The sequence below is a fragment of the Glycine max genome, chromosome 11 (assembly GCF_000004515.6).
Source record: "Glycine max cultivar Williams 82 chromosome 11, Glycine_max_v4.0, whole genome shotgun sequence".
In the NCBI taxonomy this organism is placed as follows: Eukaryota; Viridiplantae; Streptophyta; class Magnoliopsida; order Fabales; family Fabaceae; genus Glycine; species Glycine max.
Window position 1 is genome coordinate 39,141,577 of NC_038247.2, and position 17,327 is coordinate 39,158,903.

At 32.3% G+C, this 17,327-nt stretch overlaps 3 protein-coding genes across 7 annotated transcripts; all 3 read left to right on the forward strand.

Annotated features, from left to right (window-relative positions):
* The first annotated feature begins 350 nt into the window (after positions 1-350).
* LOC100499777 (uncharacterized) lies at positions 351-3,115 on the forward strand. The gene is made up of 2 exons (NM_001248958.1): positions 351-694; positions 2,789-3,115. Exons 1-2 carry the CDS (start codon positions 355-357, stop codon positions 3,022-3,024), a joined length of 576 nt encoding a protein of 191 aa, NP_001235887.1. The 5' UTR covers positions 351-354; the 3' UTR covers positions 3,025-3,115.
* A 5,218-nt stretch (positions 3,116-8,333) lies between these two features.
* LOC100788973 (uncharacterized) lies at positions 8,334-9,507 on the forward strand. Of its 2 annotated transcripts, none has more exons than XR_005887245.1 (2): positions 8,334-8,692; positions 9,150-9,507. XR_005887245.1 is itself a non-coding variant. In XM_003537485.5 (2 exons), exons 1-2 carry the CDS (start codon positions 8,484-8,486, stop codon positions 9,310-9,312), a joined length of 258 nt encoding a protein of 85 aa, XP_003537533.1. In that variant the 5' UTR covers positions 8,334-8,483; the 3' UTR covers positions 9,313-9,507. The 2 variants fall into 2 exon arrangements, 1 of the variants encoding a protein (XP_003537533.1); XM_003537485.5 differs by having other exon boundaries at positions 8,334-8,578.
* Positions 9,508-10,937: 1,430 nt separating this feature from the next.
* Positions 10,938-16,948, forward strand: LOC100796535 (ranBP2-type zinc finger protein At1g67325). Of its 4 annotated transcripts, none has more exons than XM_006591385.3 (10): positions 10,938-11,091; positions 11,387-11,432; positions 11,683-11,798; positions 12,119-12,392; positions 12,668-12,738; positions 13,170-13,221; positions 13,305-13,414; positions 13,555-13,579; positions 13,703-13,854; positions 16,599-16,948. In XM_006591385.3, exons 1-10 carry the CDS (start codon positions 11,083-11,085, stop codon positions 16,893-16,895), a joined length of 1,152 nt encoding a protein of 383 aa, XP_006591448.1. In that variant the 5' UTR covers positions 10,938-11,082; the 3' UTR covers positions 16,896-16,948. The 4 variants fall into 4 exon arrangements, with proteins under 4 accessions (XP_006591448.1, XP_006591449.1, XP_006591450.1 ...); XM_006591386.4 differs by having other exon boundaries at positions 10,940-11,091; positions 13,170-13,215; XM_006591387.4 differs by lacking the exon at positions 16,599-16,948 and adding an exon at positions 14,105-14,349 and having other exon boundaries at positions 10,943-11,091.
* Positions 16,949-17,327: the final 379 nt, after the last annotated feature.

Sequence of the window (17,327 nt, forward strand, 5' to 3'; positions counted from 1 at the left end):
AAAACTTTGATAATTATGAATAATTTATAAGTATTTTTATTAAGTGTTTTCTGAATTTTAAGGCTTGTCTTAGCCCTAAAGGATAATCATCATCTAACTCCTCTGAACTTTATATTATAAAAAATAAATTATAGTTGAAGTTGTAGTGAGAAAAATAAAATTAAGTAACGGCGTCTAAGTACCGTCCAATGTTGGAGCAGCACCTCCTGGCAATAAATAGAGAAGACCAGGCAATACATTTCCCACACACAGAGCTATTCTCATATTTTGGAGAATCCGAAAAACACGTTAAAGAAAGTCCCATTCCCACTACCGAAGCAAATTAAGAAGATGAAGCAGCAGAGAGTGGAGTTTATGGGCCTGGGCATGGGCATGGGCATGGGCCTTTTGGTGGTGATGATGGCATGTGGGTCGGCGAGTGGTGCGGATGATTTGGCAACCAAGTGTTCAGCGGTGATTCAGAAGGTAATACCGTGTTTGGATTTCGCGAAGGGGAAGGAAGAAACGCCGAAAAAGCAATGTTGCGACGCAGCAACGTCCATAAAGGAGAGCAACCCAGAGTGCCTCTGCTACATCATTGAAGAGACCCACAAGGGTAGCCCACAGGTTAAAAGCTTGGGCATTCAAGAGGCCAAGCTGCTTCAGCTCCCTTCTGTTTGTAACGTCAAAAACGCCAGCATCACCAACTGTCCTAGTAAGTACTCCCCACTATTAACCACGTTAGGGACAATACATACTATCGTTTTTCAATTATTCTTTCGTCTAATTTGCTTTTTACAACTACATGTACATCTAAACTTTTACTTTACTCATTTTTTGTAAACGTACAAATAACACAGTTTTTTCTCTTTTCTACTTTTCCCCAAATTTCAGATCTCTCTCCTTCTATCCAAACACACTATTATTAGCTGACATCCATGTTATTATATATGTTATGTTATCGATACATCTCTTAATAACAAGGTTTTATATTTCTCAGGTTCTTACCATTCATCTTATTACTTGTATTTCTAAAACTTTATTTTTTAAGAGGACAACCACCCCTGCTTATACTTTTCCTTGATAAAATTTAAAAATAATACTAATATTTTATCCTCTCATCAGTCATCTTTGTATTTTGGCATCATGAAAGATCTCATTTACTGCAACTCTGTCTATTGATGTTTTTTTTTCCTTCTCTTTTCTTATTGTATCTTTTTTCTCTCTTTTTTTTCGTTGTATTTCGTTTTTCAGTTCTAAAATATCTACACTCGAGAAAAGTAAACCAAAAATATTTTTAAATGAAAATAATCGAAAGCCCAGTTGGTTAATTTTATTTTTTTTACCTGATTCACATTTTTGGTTTGTTCTAAAAAATTATACTATCGTCTAGTAAAGTAAAAGAGAAAATTTAAGTATACTAGTATTTATTTTTACCTTTTTTTTTATTACTCTCGAATCAAATCAAAGTTTTGTTAATTAGTGCCGACCTCGGATGTTAGTTTTGTGTGTGTGAGTTTTTTAAGGTTTTGTTCTAATTTTGTTGAGGATAATGACTCATATGTTAATTTTTTTTTTGGGGGGGGGGGGGGGGGAGTACTATTAAGGTGAAGCTCTAGCTTTGGTGAGAAATTTGTCCTTTAGGTAATTTTGGAATACTCGTGACTCAAAACCAAAGTTCTACTATTAATTAGTGTGTGGACCTTTTATGTTAATTTAATTTTGCGTGTTTCTCAGTGCACGAGTTGTTAAGGAAGTTCTAATTTTGATTGTAAATTTGTTGTATAGTAAATTTTGGAAGCTCGTGATTTAATTTTTTTTTACTAAATTTGGACATCTCATTATAGAACAGAACAAAGTAAAATCACGATGCTTAATAGTAATTACTACTGCTTTTTTTTACTGGCCATAATTATTACTGCTTTAGATCTTCACTTCTCATTCTCTCCCATTTTTTCTGTCTCTTGTTAAGTTTTTCAACAAATTGTATTGAACTTTGCAATTTTAATACTATCAAATACATGTAAATACAAAACATCTAAAAACACTAATAAAAATTAATAACGATCCGCATATGTGATAGTAATTTATGTTTTTTAAAGTGTTTGAGGGTTTGAATCCTAATTAATCATATGAAATAAATTATATTAAGAAAAAAATACCTTATTTATATTTATGATTTCCAACCAAAATTAATCACCACTTTATCAATATCAAGATAAAATTAAAAACAGTGATTATAAGGAGGTTACACATCATCTAGATTAGGTAGGAGGACAAAATTACTTGCAGACCTCTCATCTAGATTGGTTAGGAGGGTGTTAACATTACTTTCAATAAGATTGCGCACATTAACTAGAATCTGATTCTTGTCATTAATTAAATTGATATGTGACCCAAGGGCAATCCAAAGAGCTGAACTGTCTACATATTTATTACTACTAGATTAGTTTTTAAACCGACGAATTTTAACTTTGTCACGTTCACCACTTGGAAGTGTAACAGTCTATATTCATAGGTCATAATTGTCGATACTTTCTTAGGTGAAGAATTGAACTAGTATATTGCCATTAATATATTATTCTGAGACTCGAATTCGTACTAGCCAGTTGTTATGTAGGAGCTTTTAAGTGTTTGATGGAACAGAAATGGAAACATGGGTTGACAATAGTTATTGTTTGGTTGGTTAATAAATTTGGTCACAGGTCGTCAACCACTAATGTCTATCTCAAATTTTCTTAGCCCATGATGGATTAATTTCCCTTAAATTAATAAATACTAATACTATGAATTATTTGAATATTGACAGAGCTTTTGGGTCTATCTCCAAGTTCCCCTGATGCTGCTATCTTCACATCAAATTCTTCGAAGACAACTCCTTCTGCACCTGCAACCTCAAACTCACAAACTACGACCCCCCAGAGCCAAAACGCATCGTATGGAAGCATGGTTCAACCCAGTAGTACCGTTACCTATGCGATTGTGATGGCTTTGGCCATTGTTCTAATTGCTCTTCCAACCGAAATTGTGAGCATTTACACATGATGATGATGATGATGATGCGGCATTGTTGAATGAATGCTTCTTCATCTACTTACCTCCTGCAGTGATGAAGACAGAGAGTAGTAGACAGTTGGGGTTGTTTCCTGCTTTTGTTATGCATAGGACTTCTTCGCAGCTTTGAATTAAATGAATTGAATTGGTTTGCATTTGTGGCCTGTGATGGTTTCTCGAATTTTGGGACCTCGCTGTAATGTTTGGCTTTATTGTGGACTTGTTTCTTTTCTGCTTCCCACAATTAATATTAACCGATAGTTGGTGAAAGTTGAGAGACTTAATAATGCTATGAATTATTTTATTTAATTTAATAGTTTAAGACTTGATTGATTTCACTTTCAATACTTTTATAGTACTACTGGAGTGTATAGTTTAATGAATAAAATTCAGCAAAAAAAGAAAAGGTTAAGGAATAAAGTAAAGAAAAGAAAAAACATGAAAATGAAAATTCCTTTTTAAAATTGTTTAATAGAGAAGATAATGAAAAATGAGAGAGAATAAAACCATATAAATATCTCTAACAAAGAAAAAATATGAAAAAAAATTGTTATTATATTTAACAGAAAAAATTATTTAATTTGATGCATAGTCTATGTAAAAAATTGTAAATGCTTAACTAATTATAAGGTTGTCTTCAGGGTGAAGGAAAAAAATGAAAAAATTATAGATTTGAATTCCTTTATTGAGAAAAATCTAACAATTAATATTAGCTGATAAAGAAAATTAAAAAACATACTATATGCACGATTCACATGGTCTTCTATGTTTTGCGAGATTTTAAGATCAATTTGTTTAACATGTGGTTTAAACAGATTTACTCATGGGCTAACGAGCCTAATCATATATATATATATATATATATAAATAATTTGTGCTTGAAGTAATTTTAGGTTTTTTAACCATCTTTTACTTTTTTCTCGTATAGTTGTGCTCATGTGAGGCTAAATATCATAATTACGTTTAAGGATACTTGTTTCCAATGTTAAAATAAAGTTGATTCCAAAAATATAAAAGGTAGAAGAACATACAAATGTTTAGCTATAAAAATCACAATAAAATTATACTTTTATTATTTTATTTTATTTTCCATCTGAATTATTCGCACTTATTGTATGAGTATTTTTCAAATTCCCCAATCTCATGAGGATGAATTGTAGGATATGATGAATTCTTATTGGTGGGAAAATAGTAGTAGAGAGTCAAAAGACATAAATTGGTTGAAATGGGATAGACTGTGTGAGTTGAAGGAGGATGGTGGAATGGGGTTCTAAAATGTATTTGTCTTAAATCTTGCCATGTAAAGCAAGTAGGGATGGAGTATTGCAACTATGGGGGTTCATTGTCCTTCGATTTGTCCTCTATGTGAGCTTAATGAGAAGTCTACTTTTCACATGTTTTTCATGTCCTATCAATGAAGGGTGTTGGGAGCACGTGGACATGAAGGAAGCTATTAAGGCTTGTTCTAATCAGGCAGAGTCTAGCCAACATATGTTTTTTTTTTGTCTCAGTTGAGTTTGGACAAACGCAAATACTTAAGTATGTTGTTGTGGAGTCTTTGGATAAGTTGTGGGAGAAGATAAATATATCAAATTTTGGCGTTGTTAAATTAGAAGATGAGTTCTTTTAAGGGTGGGCCAAAGCTAAATTAAAACCCAACTTTTTGAGTGAGGAAATTGGCCAACCTTTCATTGACAAGTGCTCTCCACCAATGGGTCACATTAAGTGCAACATTAATGTTGGGTTTTTCCACGAAATAGGGGCAAGCAAGGTGTTGTGTGTGTGATCATGATGGCGTAGTTGGTATTGAGTGTATGGATTAGAGAGCACCAATCATGGACAACAATGAAGGGAAAGTTTGGGCATTGATAACGGCTATGAAGTTTGTCATCTCTCTTGGCCTGCAACATGTGAAGTTCGAAGTTGATTGCAAAATTGTGGTGGATAAAATTATCAAGCGCACTAGTGATGCTTATGAGTTTGGTGATTTGATTCATAATTGTATTTGGTTGTTTTAACAAAATCCAACCTTTTCTATTGGGTTTGTAAAGAGTTAATGGGGTTGCCCATGACCTAATTAGGGTAACGCCATTCTTTTATAGTCTCTATAGTTTCTATCTTCTTATCCCTTGTATTGAACAATTGATTAGAAATAAAATGGGATGAGTATGTTTTCGTCAATATATATATATAGACACACACATATACATTATAAAAGTAAACTTCATTTGAACTAATACCAGGCATTGATCAAAAGTTACAATTAATAATAGTCATCGATTATGTTAAGTACACTTGGACTAACATCAACCATTGATCGAAAGTTGTAACTAACAATAGTCGTTGATTGAATTTCATCATAATTAACAATTGTGAATGATTAATTAATCTCATTAATGCTATTTAAATTGATTTATAATATTTTATTTAATCATTAATTAAGGATAAAGTTAAGAGATATATATACACTCACAATTCTGTTTTTCATAACTATTATTATGATTATGTGCTATAAAACTATACTCAAATCTTTAACATTTTAAAGTTGACTTAAATATGTTGGAGATTCTTTAAGTATATTTGAGTTTCACAACTGACCCCTAGAATTCTTTTGCTTCTCGTTAGGTCCTTGAAACTTCAAAAGTTTTGTAAAAGATTTTTGTCATTAGTCTCCGTCCAAAACATGATGATGTGTCTTTTAGTTAGACACGTTAATGATACATGTGTGAAGTCACGTCAAAAGTATCAATGACACGATGTGCCACTTATATTTTTTTGTTATTTTTATATTTAATTTAAGTTAATAAACTATTTTATTAGAAAAAAAGAAAATAAAGTTAAAGTGACGGATCATATCATTTTCAAAAAAGCTTCTCACACGAGAGTTGGGTTTGGAATTAGGTATAAGAGTAAGAATGAGGAAGGGTAGGTGGATTTGCATTTTGCAAAAGGTGATTTCCAAGACTGTCTTGAAGGCATAATTCAATTGTGGCTCCAATCAAGGGCGTAGTGGTGAAGGAGCCAAAGTGGATGGTGGCAGCGATGACAGCGACATTGGAGAAGCATAACGCGAATCTAAGCGTGAATTTAAGCAGCGAGGGTAGTTTGGAGGATGATGATTCAATGGAGAGTCATAATCTTCAATGGGCGTAGAGGAAAGCAGGGGAGGATCGTGTTCATGTTGTGGTGTTTGAGGAACATAGTTGGGTTTTCGTGGGGATCTATGATGGTTTTAGTGGAACTGATGCACTTAATTACCTTCTCTCCAATCTCTACATCCCAATGCATAAGGAGCTTAAAGGGTTGCTATGGGATGACAGGTCTACACCAGAAAATTTGATGATAAAGGAGGACATGTTGCGAGATGTTACGATCATTGATGAAGATGATGTTTGTTCTCAATGTCAAACCAACTCATCTGTCGTGCCAAGCTTTCAAGCCACCATGAAAGGCTTTGTAGTCACTGCGTTAGCGAACAACAAGTGCATGTTCATATATAGGTTTTTTAAGTGGGCATTCTTGATGTATTCTTTTCTTTTTTTTTTCTTATTCAATTATTGTTCATTATTATATTTTTCCCCTTTTAGTCTCAATAGCTTGTGATAGCTACGGTGATTCGTGGATTTAATTTGTGGTGCATGTTAATCGTTGCTTGCTGGTGTGGATTTGATTTTTAGGAAAAAAATTCCAACAAAAATATTGAAATTGCTTATTGGTTGTTGTTATTTGAATCATTTTCTTTTAAGAATTGAAAGAGCATATCTGGGTTTTAATTGTTGGATGAGCAGGGTATTTAATCGTTGGTGTCCCTTTTTCAAATCTTGTTTTAATTATGAAAAATATTCACTAGGTGGTTTTGAAATGAAGGGAGAACACTATCGGTTGGTAATGGAGGAGTACGGTAGTCATGGTTGACATGACCCTGTATGTGTATTGCTGACGTATTCAACTAACAGATGCATCATCGCCTTTTGTATGGAGATTAACGGTGGGGATCTCACACAAAACTTTTGAAGTTTTAGGGACACAAGGACAAAAAAATTTGTTAGACGTAGTGAAATTTGGATATATTTTAGGGATCTCTAGCATATTTAAGCCTTTAAAGTTTGATTAATATTTATTTTATTTTTTATCTTTTTATATATAATTTATAAAAAAATATTTTATTTATTTTATTTGATAATGATAACCTCATGAAAAAAAATGACAATCAATATGCTTAATTTTTAAAAAAATACAAATAATTCTTAAAAATTTTATTTACAATGAATCATCTATAATAAGTTATTAATTGATAATTTTTAAATATTTAAATAAGCCCATGCAACACACAAGTTTATAAAAAATGATTAAGTAATTATTAATTTATGTTTATTATTTTTCTTTTGAATTTATACATTTCATATAGGTATTACATCATTGTTATTATTTGAAGAAAAAATAAATTAAGATAAATTTTAATAGACTTAATATGTTTTTAGATAATATGATAATATTTGCTCAATTAAAAATACAATTAATCTTTTACTAAATTTTAGTATAATTATATTTAATATGATATTAAATATTTTAAACATGACAAGTTTATTTATTTGCATAGCCGAACCTTACTATTATTTGTCATTAATATTTATTTCATCTAACTAATCATGTTTGCGTGCAAATAAAAAATGCAAAGAGGTTGAAATCATGATTATCTCCTTGGTAAAAAAAAAAAAAAGCACAAAACAATAAATATAAAGCTTAAATGTATTTTAGTCCTATAAAATGATTATGTTTTGATTTTAGTTCTTACAAAAAAATTCTTTTTTTTATTCTTTTAAATTTTAAAATTATTGATTTTAGTTCTATAGAATCAACCTAATTTGATTTTGGTTTCAATACAATATTTTTGTTTGGGTTTAATGGCTCCAAAATTTAAAATTACTACTTTGGTTCCCCTAATCTAAAGTTTTTTTTTTTTTAACAAAACCTAAACCTTTAATTTTAAGGTAGATAAATAACATTTTAAGAATCTAGATTTTTTTTAAGGTATTACATATTGGCATTATACCATAGACACCAGTGAATGAAAACCAATATCTTTTTATATAAAAACTGAAATTAAAATTTGATAGTAATTTATAAAAATTTAAAGTATATTTAAGTCAATATAAAAAAAAGTATGGGAATAATACTGTAAATTAAGTAATCGAATCCTATTGATTAATTTGTTAAAATTAATGTTAAATAATTTAGATATTATTCAATCTGAGATAATTTTTTCTGCCGAAAAATCCAAACCTGTTCATCATCAAATAACTCGGTGACCTGGGCTAAAATCAATGTACCAAATCTGATGGGTCAAATGCTACATATGAAAGAAAACGACGTAGCACAGGCAAAAGTGCAAAACTCCTTGTGCCCAGTAGTGTTCCTATTCGTTCATACAGCGAAGAAGAAGCTAAACAATGTCGTTTATGCGAGGGGATTTTCTTTCTCGAACGAGGAAGCTCGTGAAGGGTTTGGCTAAGGCGCAACCCGCGTGGCTCAAAGCCATGGAACAGTTTATCCCCTAATTTCTGATTCACTCTCTTCAATCTTCGCCTTTGCATTTTTCTTTTTCCATTTGAGAATCCCCCATCTGGGTTTTTATCACTTACGCCCCTTTTGCCAAAATGTGGTGCCATTCTTCGGTTTCTTAATTTCACTTCTGAAAATTCATTTTTTTTGTTATTTATTTTTCCTGAATCCAATTAAGTGTTATGGTGTCTGTGATGTTCAATTTTCAAGTATTGGACTATACTTCACTTTCTGAGTTTGATGGTTTTAGGAATGTTTGGGATTCAGTGATTCACTGAATTTTTATTTTGAATGTTTATTTGAGCATGGCGATGATCCTTTTTTGTTTTTGTTTTGAAAAATTGTGTAATGTTTTATTTTACTTAATGGTTATGGTGATTGTGATGTTCAGTTTTCAAGTCTTGGTCTAGACTTCACTTGCTGAGTTTAATGATTTTGGGAATTTTCGGGATTCACTGAATTTTTATTCTGAATGTTTACTTGATCATGGTGATGAAACTTCGATTTTTTTTTGGAAAATTGTGTAATGTTTTGTTTTTTACTCTGTTTATCAGGGCACCATCTGCAAAGTTTCCTCGATCTGCAGGGAAAATTCCGACCATCACTCTTCCTGAGGATGTTTATGTGAAGAAGTTTTATAAGAAATATCCGGAATCTAAATCCCATGACGCCATAAAGTATTTCCCTTTGTTCCATTTGGAATGTTTGAGCATCTAGTTCTGGTTTCTGCATTGCCGTATGATGTGTTATCTTGTTATGTGTCTGGTCTCCTTGTTGTAATATGACGTGGCCACGAGAGAAAATTGTAGGCGAGGTTCTAAATTTAGGTTCTTGAATGAGGGAAATCATAATGTCATGCCTATTTGGTTTAGGTAAATGTTTTAATTACCAAAATGTCATTTTATTTTTTTACTTTGTTTCCTGTTTTAAAAATCTTTATACGAAAGTTTTGCCACTATTATTGGAGTTTGACAAACCTTAAACCATCAACTATGAATTTCTCACCGTAAAATATGGTATAATTTGTTTTCACTGTCTTTATACCGATTTCATCAAGATCGAGTTTCCAGTGTAAACAATTATATTGTTGGTTGAAGATTTCGAATGTTATCTCACGTGCAGCAAAGTGAGTATAACTTAGTCTTCTCCAAGATATTTAGAAGCATGGCTTCCTGAGGAAATTCGCAATGGTAGGATCATTCAAAGTTTTTAAAAGAATTTTCTTTGTTGGTCTAATTGTATAAAAGAAAATTAATCAATCTAAATATCTCATTCGCCGGGAAAAATGCTAAGAAAATATCAAGTAGCAGAAAATAAGAAAATGTTAAAAAATGCATTATCATAAAAACGTTTTCAAATTAACTTCCGGTCTATACTCACTTGCAAGATTGATTCCATTTGGATTATAACATATTCCCCTCCTAGCAATAATTTTTTTGGAGATATTATCAGCAGGTTCTAAATTAAAGGCAAATTTATGTCAGAATAGAACTAAATAAATCAGTCATTTGGTTAGTTTATTAATTTTTTTCATCTTAATATCACTTTTGGTTCATTTAAGTTTACTTTTAGTTTTGTTTTAATATATTAAGTTTAAAAAGTTTCGTATTTAATTCTTTATGTTTTAAAAAAAATTATTTTGGAAAGCTAGATACTAGATAATAAATTTATTTTCTTGGGTATTATGAAATATAGAATCACATTATTTATTTTAGCAAATCTAAAGATGAATTTATAAATACTAATGGTAATGCAAAAAAATTAAACCTCTAGGAGAAATCTTGTAAAATAAAAAAAATATTCCACAAAATTCAACAGATTATTATTTTATGGTGTAGCATGAAATGTACAATAGAATTAAAATGAAAGACTTGATGAAAAAATGTATATCTTTTTATTGATGAGTGAAAATGAATGTAGGATGATAAAAAGATTTGAGAGTGGAAACAAAAGAAAGGAAAACTGGTTCAAAACCAATTTAACTAACCAGTTCAATTTATAACCATTTTAGTAAAGAGGATCAAACCGGTTCGGGTAATTTTTTTGGATACTCGATCCATGCACAATCCTAGTTGTGACCCTCGTGGTTAGATTGCATTTCTGGGAAGGACACACTTGCTGATTTGGACGATGAGGCATGCTGGAACTGGATGGAGGAAAAGAAATGGGGTGCAAAGAAGGGGCGGAGGGTAGGTTCCTTATTTCATAAAATCTGGTAGTGAAAATAACAATTAAATGGTGAGAATAGTAGCTCCCCCCCTCTCGTTGTTTGTCGCTGGGCCGTGTCTTGGGCCATTCTCAATTTAGACCTAAAAATACTTACATTAAAAATAGTTTTAAAATAAATGTATATGTATACTAGATTCGTGTTATTTGGGGATCGTTATTGTGTTGCTTATTCTTTTTTCCACAACCTTGAATGTTTACCGCCCCGCCGGATAAGGAGAAGGAGAAGGAGGATCTGCGTCGCAGGCACTGTTCATCGCCATGTCTCGGGTAAAACCCCCTCTAATAATCTCATTCCTTCACTTCTAATAATTCTCTTCGATTCATCATCTTCCTTAGCTACGCTTTTGAACCCTAGCCCAATCGATCTCGGTTCAATCTGGTGTATTTAGGGTTTTGTCAATTATAAACGCTGTAATTTTGATTCCTATCCTTTTTGCTACTTTTTTTTTTTGTGGGAATCAGCTTCTTTTTGCGGATTTATGTATTTAATTTGTCATGTATAGTTCTCTTTGCTTATATGCCCAGTGAAATTGGAATCTTAGCCTTCTGATTGGTTTTGCAGGTTGATAACAGAAATTCCTCAGCCACCAAGCGTGCTAGGACTGATGGTGCGTCACGCTTTTCTTTATGTTCTTGTTTTTTTTACTTTCTGATTTTTATGCATACTTCCAACATTGTTGTTGATACTTGAAATTATTGTGCGCGCTATTTTACATTCTGCAATCAATTTATGCACTGGTGGGTGCATTCGCTAGCCTCCACACTCACCATCGTGTTACTTTTTTTGTAATTCAATGTTGTGGATGATGTGGTGTTGAACCTAAACTCAGGTGCATTTTATTTGGTTTTTGTTTGTAGGTAGTCGTAGGGAAGATGATTGGACATGCCCCAGCTGTGGCAATGTCAATTTCTCTTTCAGGACAACTTGTAACATGCGTAATTGCACTCAACCAAGGCCGGCTGATCATAATTCGGTATGATATTATATGTAATGTCATTTTTTTTTTAAAATGTGATTTTCATTTCGTTAATGATTTATGGTTAACATTTATTTGATGATTTCTTTTTATCAATTTCTCTCTTTTTGCTTGTGTTTCTTATTGTGCTTTCTTTTATATTCCTATTTTCTGTTCACTCGTGTTCCATGAGTTTTTTTCCCAAATAATGGGGAGTATAGAGGGTATGGAAATCAAATGTTCATACATACATAAAGGACTGAGGTGTAGTTATATTATGCTTCCTTTAGAGCTACTTTTATCATCAAATCTCTATGTATTCATTTACTACTATCCAGAAATCTGCTGCCAAGCCTCTACAAGCTCCGCAGGGTTATTCATCCTCAGCTCCTTATTTAGGTTCTAATACCCCCTCTTCAATATATCTTGGTGTTCCACCATATGGATCTTCTCTGTTCAATGGATCATCTGTTCCTCCCTATGATGTTCCATTTTCTGGAGGATCAGCATATCACTACAATTATGGTAGTCGCCTTTCTGCTGGCAGTCCTTATAGACCATTGCATTTATCTGGACCAACACCCTACACAGGTGGACCAGTGATTGGAAATGGTATGTTCTATTCCTTTGTTTCTGTCATTCTTGTCATTGAAGTTTCTTCAATCTGGATAAATTATGCTTCATGTTTCATTTTTTATTAATAAAAGAACATGGGAAGGGAAAAATGAATAATCAATTCGAAGTTGGAACTTTCTTTTTGTATGGTAATGATTGATTTAATGATACATAACTCTTGCTTCTGTAATTTTCTGTTTTACTCTTTTTTTTTTTTAGCTTTGCTCCTGTTGTAGTTAATATTTACTTTATTGATTGTGTATTCTTTACAGGTGGGATATATGGAATGCCCCAACTGTTGGATCGGTATGGCCTGGGCATCCCTATCGGACCTGGGACAATGGTACGAGACTTAAATCTAAAAGATTAAAATCAATTATTTGTAACTTCTAATTTCAGGACGAACATTTTTTTAATTACTCATTGAGTATTTCATGACAACACCTGAAGAATCTTTTGTCAAGTTATGCAGTTAATTTTGTTCACAGTAAACACAATATTATAAGCTAGATTTTTTTTCTAGTGTCAATCACAACTCACAAGTTAAAGGTCTTAACTCTTAACAATCTGCATTTATAGTTTACTCATCATAGATACCTACAGTCATATTTTATATTTTTTTTTAAAACAAATTAAGTGTAGATATATGCATATTTGCATCATCAAAGTTGGATATTATCCCTAGCAAGTTAATGAAGCTAAAGTTTTTAAATTGTATAATTTCATGAATTTTGTTGCTAAGTGGAATTTAATAGTTCTTACTTGCTTGGGCAGGGTGCTAGGCCTGGATTTTTTCACGATGACAAGTCACAGAAAAAAGGTACAGGTGTGTTATTTCTAGCTTATGTCTATTTTTGTTCAAATGGAAGTTGATGTAGATTTATTTTTGTCATCCCCTATTCCTAGCAGATGCAACTCGTGACAATGACTGGACATGTCCAAAATGTGGCAATGTCAATTTTTCATTCAGAACTGTCTGCAACATGAGAAAGTGCAACACACCCAAACCTGGATCACAGGTCTGCTGTCTTTATTTCTATTTTGCATATCGTGATTTGTGAATTTTGGTTAACTTTTTTATAATGGAAAAAATTTCATTTACTGTTTAACATTTTTTTTTAAATGTTTAACATTGTTGGATGTGAATGTCGGGCCGCAGGCCTCAAAGTCGGACAAAAATTCTAGTAAGTAGCTTCCCAGGCTCCCCCATGATACCATCTGTGATCTGTCTCATAATTCATGTCTTTTACCTAATACAAAAGCAACAGTTGGTAATTATGTTTCTTTGTTTTTATTTTTCCATTCAGAGCAAAAGATGCCTGAGGGAAGCTGGAAGTGCGAAAAGTGTAACAACATAAACTATCCTTTCAGAACCAAGTGCAACAGACAGAATTGTGGTGCTGACAAGCCGGCTGAGTCTGAAGAATCTCCTTCATCAGCTGCAGATCAAAATGATCAGGTTTGTTGTGTAAAATATTTTCATGTTGACCTTCATTCCTTGTTGCTACAGTTGTTGGTTTTCCAAGAGCAGGTTTGTAACATAATGAACATTTTCATTTGGCAATCGGTTGTGAAGTTGTCTTTTAAGTGGATTCTAAGGAAAAGCTTCAGTTTTGCTTCCCTTCATTTGGAACCTTTTATCACCCCTTTTTAATTTCCTCCGTATTTATCCGTTGCAATCTTTAATTTGCAATTATTTACTGTTCCAGTGAGTACTAGGACATGTTTGAGGGTTGAGAAGGTCCAGAGTTGTCATCAAGCATTGCTCAGTCTGGGTGTCTGACAGTCAGTCTTGTCGTCTTCTATGTTGCAGCAGTTGTCAAGTCACTCACCTTCTCAATATGTGTCAAGTTGTTGTATTAACTGAGATGGTATTTTGGTCTTTGTGGATTGTTATGACGCATGTGTCAGCCAACTTTCCTGGTATAAAGGTTATTGCATGTTCCAGTTTTAAGTTTTCTTTTGGTTCTTGACTGTCTGTGTTTAAGTATAACTCTAGATAAATAGATGCCTTAAAAGAAAGTGAAGATTCTAAGTTTTTTAGATTTATTAGGTGACATTTTAGTTTTGGGTAGTTGAAAGTGTCTTCCTAACATACCACTTTTAGGATGTGCGCATCAGCATTACAAAAGCCATTCTCTTTCGTACTGTTGCTTGTAGCTACATGGATGTTTCATGTTGTGTCATTGAATTAAAGTTGACAGTAGATTATTTAGTTGATCATGGATTTTTTTTGTTTCATTTAGATATAAGCACTTCTTGCTGATAATAGGTTTTTGGGGTAGTCTTTTTAGGGTCATTACCTTGAGTGCTAATCTTGATGTTTCTGGTATCTAACTTGTTTCCCTGCCCGTCCACCATTGACAATACCTAAAGTTCAGAGTAAAATTTCTAAATGTGGATGTCAAGTGGGTATTTGTTGTGTCCTTTATAACTCGTTTCAATAGGCAACTTAGTTGGAATTGTTCTCTGCTAGCATAGCACTTGAATTTATGAAACTAGCATCACATTAGTCGTTCTTGTATCTTTTAGCTTAGACCCCAAGAATGACTAATTTGATATGGTTTTTGTAAATTTAAAGAATAGAATACATGAAAAAATTCAATGATCAGCTGCAGATGATTTCCCGGACAAACTTTGATGTCCATAAATATTAAGTATTCACTGGAGTGCAGCTCCGTATGAATTCGGACTATAAATCTAAGATTTGGTTCACTCTAAAGTGAGTAGAATGCACTTTAGAGGATAAAGTGCATAAATCTAATAAGCAGAGGATGATTGGGAAGAGAGATGAAGTTACTTGATATTGTAGTCCGAAGAAGCTTCCAATTTGCTCTGTTCTAGGAGTGCACGTTGGACTTAACTGATAAAGGTGGGCTTTCTTGACTAACAATTTGGGAGAAAGATTGTTATTCAGCACGAAAAATTAAGTGATTGGGCATTAATAATTAATGTATCGAAGTTAAGGTTGAATTGTTTGGGTACTATTTGAGTTTGATTCTTGCGAAAATAATTCTTAGTTAGATTTTATTTCCCTTCAGATGAATTCTGAATTAGCTAGAGTCTCTCTATCCTAGTGAAATGGAGGATTAAGAAAAAAAAAATAAATGCACAAAAAAATGTGCAAATCATCTGCTGAGTTGTTATTTTTAAAAAATTATATTAAAAAAACTGGGTTTTTTATATGAAAAAATTCATTTGTGTGATTAGTAGGAAATTAGCTTTTTTACTAATCAGCATTTCTCTTTACTAAAAAATAATTAAAAGTTATATATATAGGTATAAGTTAAATGAAGGAAATATTAAAAGGTAATTTAATTATTAATTATAAAGTATTGTAAATACAATTCTTTAAAATTATGTATATATTTCAAATAGAATAATAAATATCAATATTATATGGGTATCAGTAGTGTTGAGAAACATCTTCAAATTATTTAAGTAATTTTCTATGTTTAGATCCGGCTGTCATCCTTTATCACAAGATCAAAACATCACTGTTGACTGATACTGGGCATGTAACACTCCTCAATACTACATCTTCCTCATCAAAAATCAAATTTTGGAACTTACTAAATCTCATTAATTAGAAAGATGTAACGCCTATGGGACTATGGGTCATTGGCTCATGGCAATACAGAATCCGATTATAGTTAATTTTATATATGGTAACATGTGTACTATGGTTTGAAATTACATATTATAATTCAGTTATGGGTTACATAATTTCATGCAGAGAAAAATGCTAATACACTGTCAGTGTAAAGAGACTTTACACATGCAATTAATCACAGTTCTTCAAATTGCCATGTCATTTAGTAGTGTTTTAATTAAATAAAACTTAATTAAAAACAGTAAAAAAAAACCAACACTGCTTTTCAGTCTCTCAACGCTGCAGCCTGCAGTTGCCTCTGCCCTTCCTTAGATGTCTCCTAATTCGCATGACTAATACATTTCCGAATTCAGAATATTCCTGCATAATTAATCTTGCTACCCGTTGGCAAAATCTTCACAAGACTTGAATTTGAACTCCATTTACAGAAATGTCAATAACTTCAAAATGGATCGCTTATTGTAACAGCAAAAGATTTTTCTAATTGTTACTTTCCCTCTGCATAAAAGAATTGATCTCCCACTTTTAAACTTCCAGATTATGTCTACAAACATATTTGTCCACCACCTGCTTATTATTATTTCCCACAGAATATGACGAGAATGGGTTTTGGAGATAGAGGTGCCGATGTAACTCGAGAAGATGCAACACTAGAGAACGACGAATGTGAAGAGCAACGTAACAGAACATGGTGTTCTTACGATTTTCAATTAATTTTTACGCTCTTGGAGGCCTTTGAGAAGGTGCCTTCGATTCAATTTTTGTTTTCATTCCGTTGGTGGCCTTATGATGGCGGAGGTAGCACATTGCAAAACTCAGAACGTGCATCGGACGTGATACCAGTGTTGTGTTTACCTTTTATATTTATTCAAATAAAACACTACTAAATGATGTGGCAATTTGTAGAACAGTGATTGGTTGCATGGGTAAAGTTTCTTCACATTGACAGTCCATGAAATTTTTTCTCTTTTATGTATATAACAAGAACTCAAGAAAAAAAAAACTTTTATTTCTATTAACATTGTATCTAATAATACAAGTTGAATTATTCTCTTAAGTTCTCATACTTTATCAAATTTTAGTTAGGTTTTTAATTGAATCTTTGATTTTTTTTTTCAATTGGTTCTCACCTCTAGTTGTGGTTATTAGAGTTATAAAAATTGACTCTTAGCATCTAATTAGAGATGGGAATAGTGGATTGATATTTTTGAAGTGCGTTGTAACTTGTAAGTATAACTGAGTCAATTTTGAAGATTTCTAATGTTAATTTTACGAAGGACAATCAGACGAAAAGATTCAATTGAAACAAAAGTTCCAGG

Bases quoted from the DNA above. Each gene is read 5' to 3' on its own strand.
- LOC100499777 (NM_001248958.1), top strand. From the start codon at position 355: ATGGGCCTGGGCATGGGCATGGGCATGGGCCTTTTGGTGGTGATGATG. The intron at 695-2,788 runs GTAAGTACTCCC...GAATATTGACAG, and splicing joins CAGCATCACCAACTGTCCTA to AGCTTTTGGGTCTATCTCCA.
- LOC100788973 (XM_003537485.5), top strand. From the start codon at position 8,484: ATGTCGTTTATGCGAGGGGATTTTCTTTCTCGAACGAGGAAGCTCGTG. The intron at 8,579-9,149 runs GTTTATCCCCTA...TCTGTTTATCAG, and splicing joins TGGCTCAAAGCCATGGAACA to GGCACCATCTGCAAAGTTTC.
- LOC100796535 (XM_006591385.3), top strand. The intron at 11,433-11,682 runs GTGCGTCACGCT...TTTTGTTTGTAG, and splicing joins CAAGCGTGCTAGGACTGATG to GTAGTCGTAGGGAAGATGAT. The intron at 12,739-13,169 runs GTACGAGACTTA...TTGCTTGGGCAG, and splicing joins CTATCGGACCTGGGACAATG to GGTGCTAGGCCTGGATTTTT.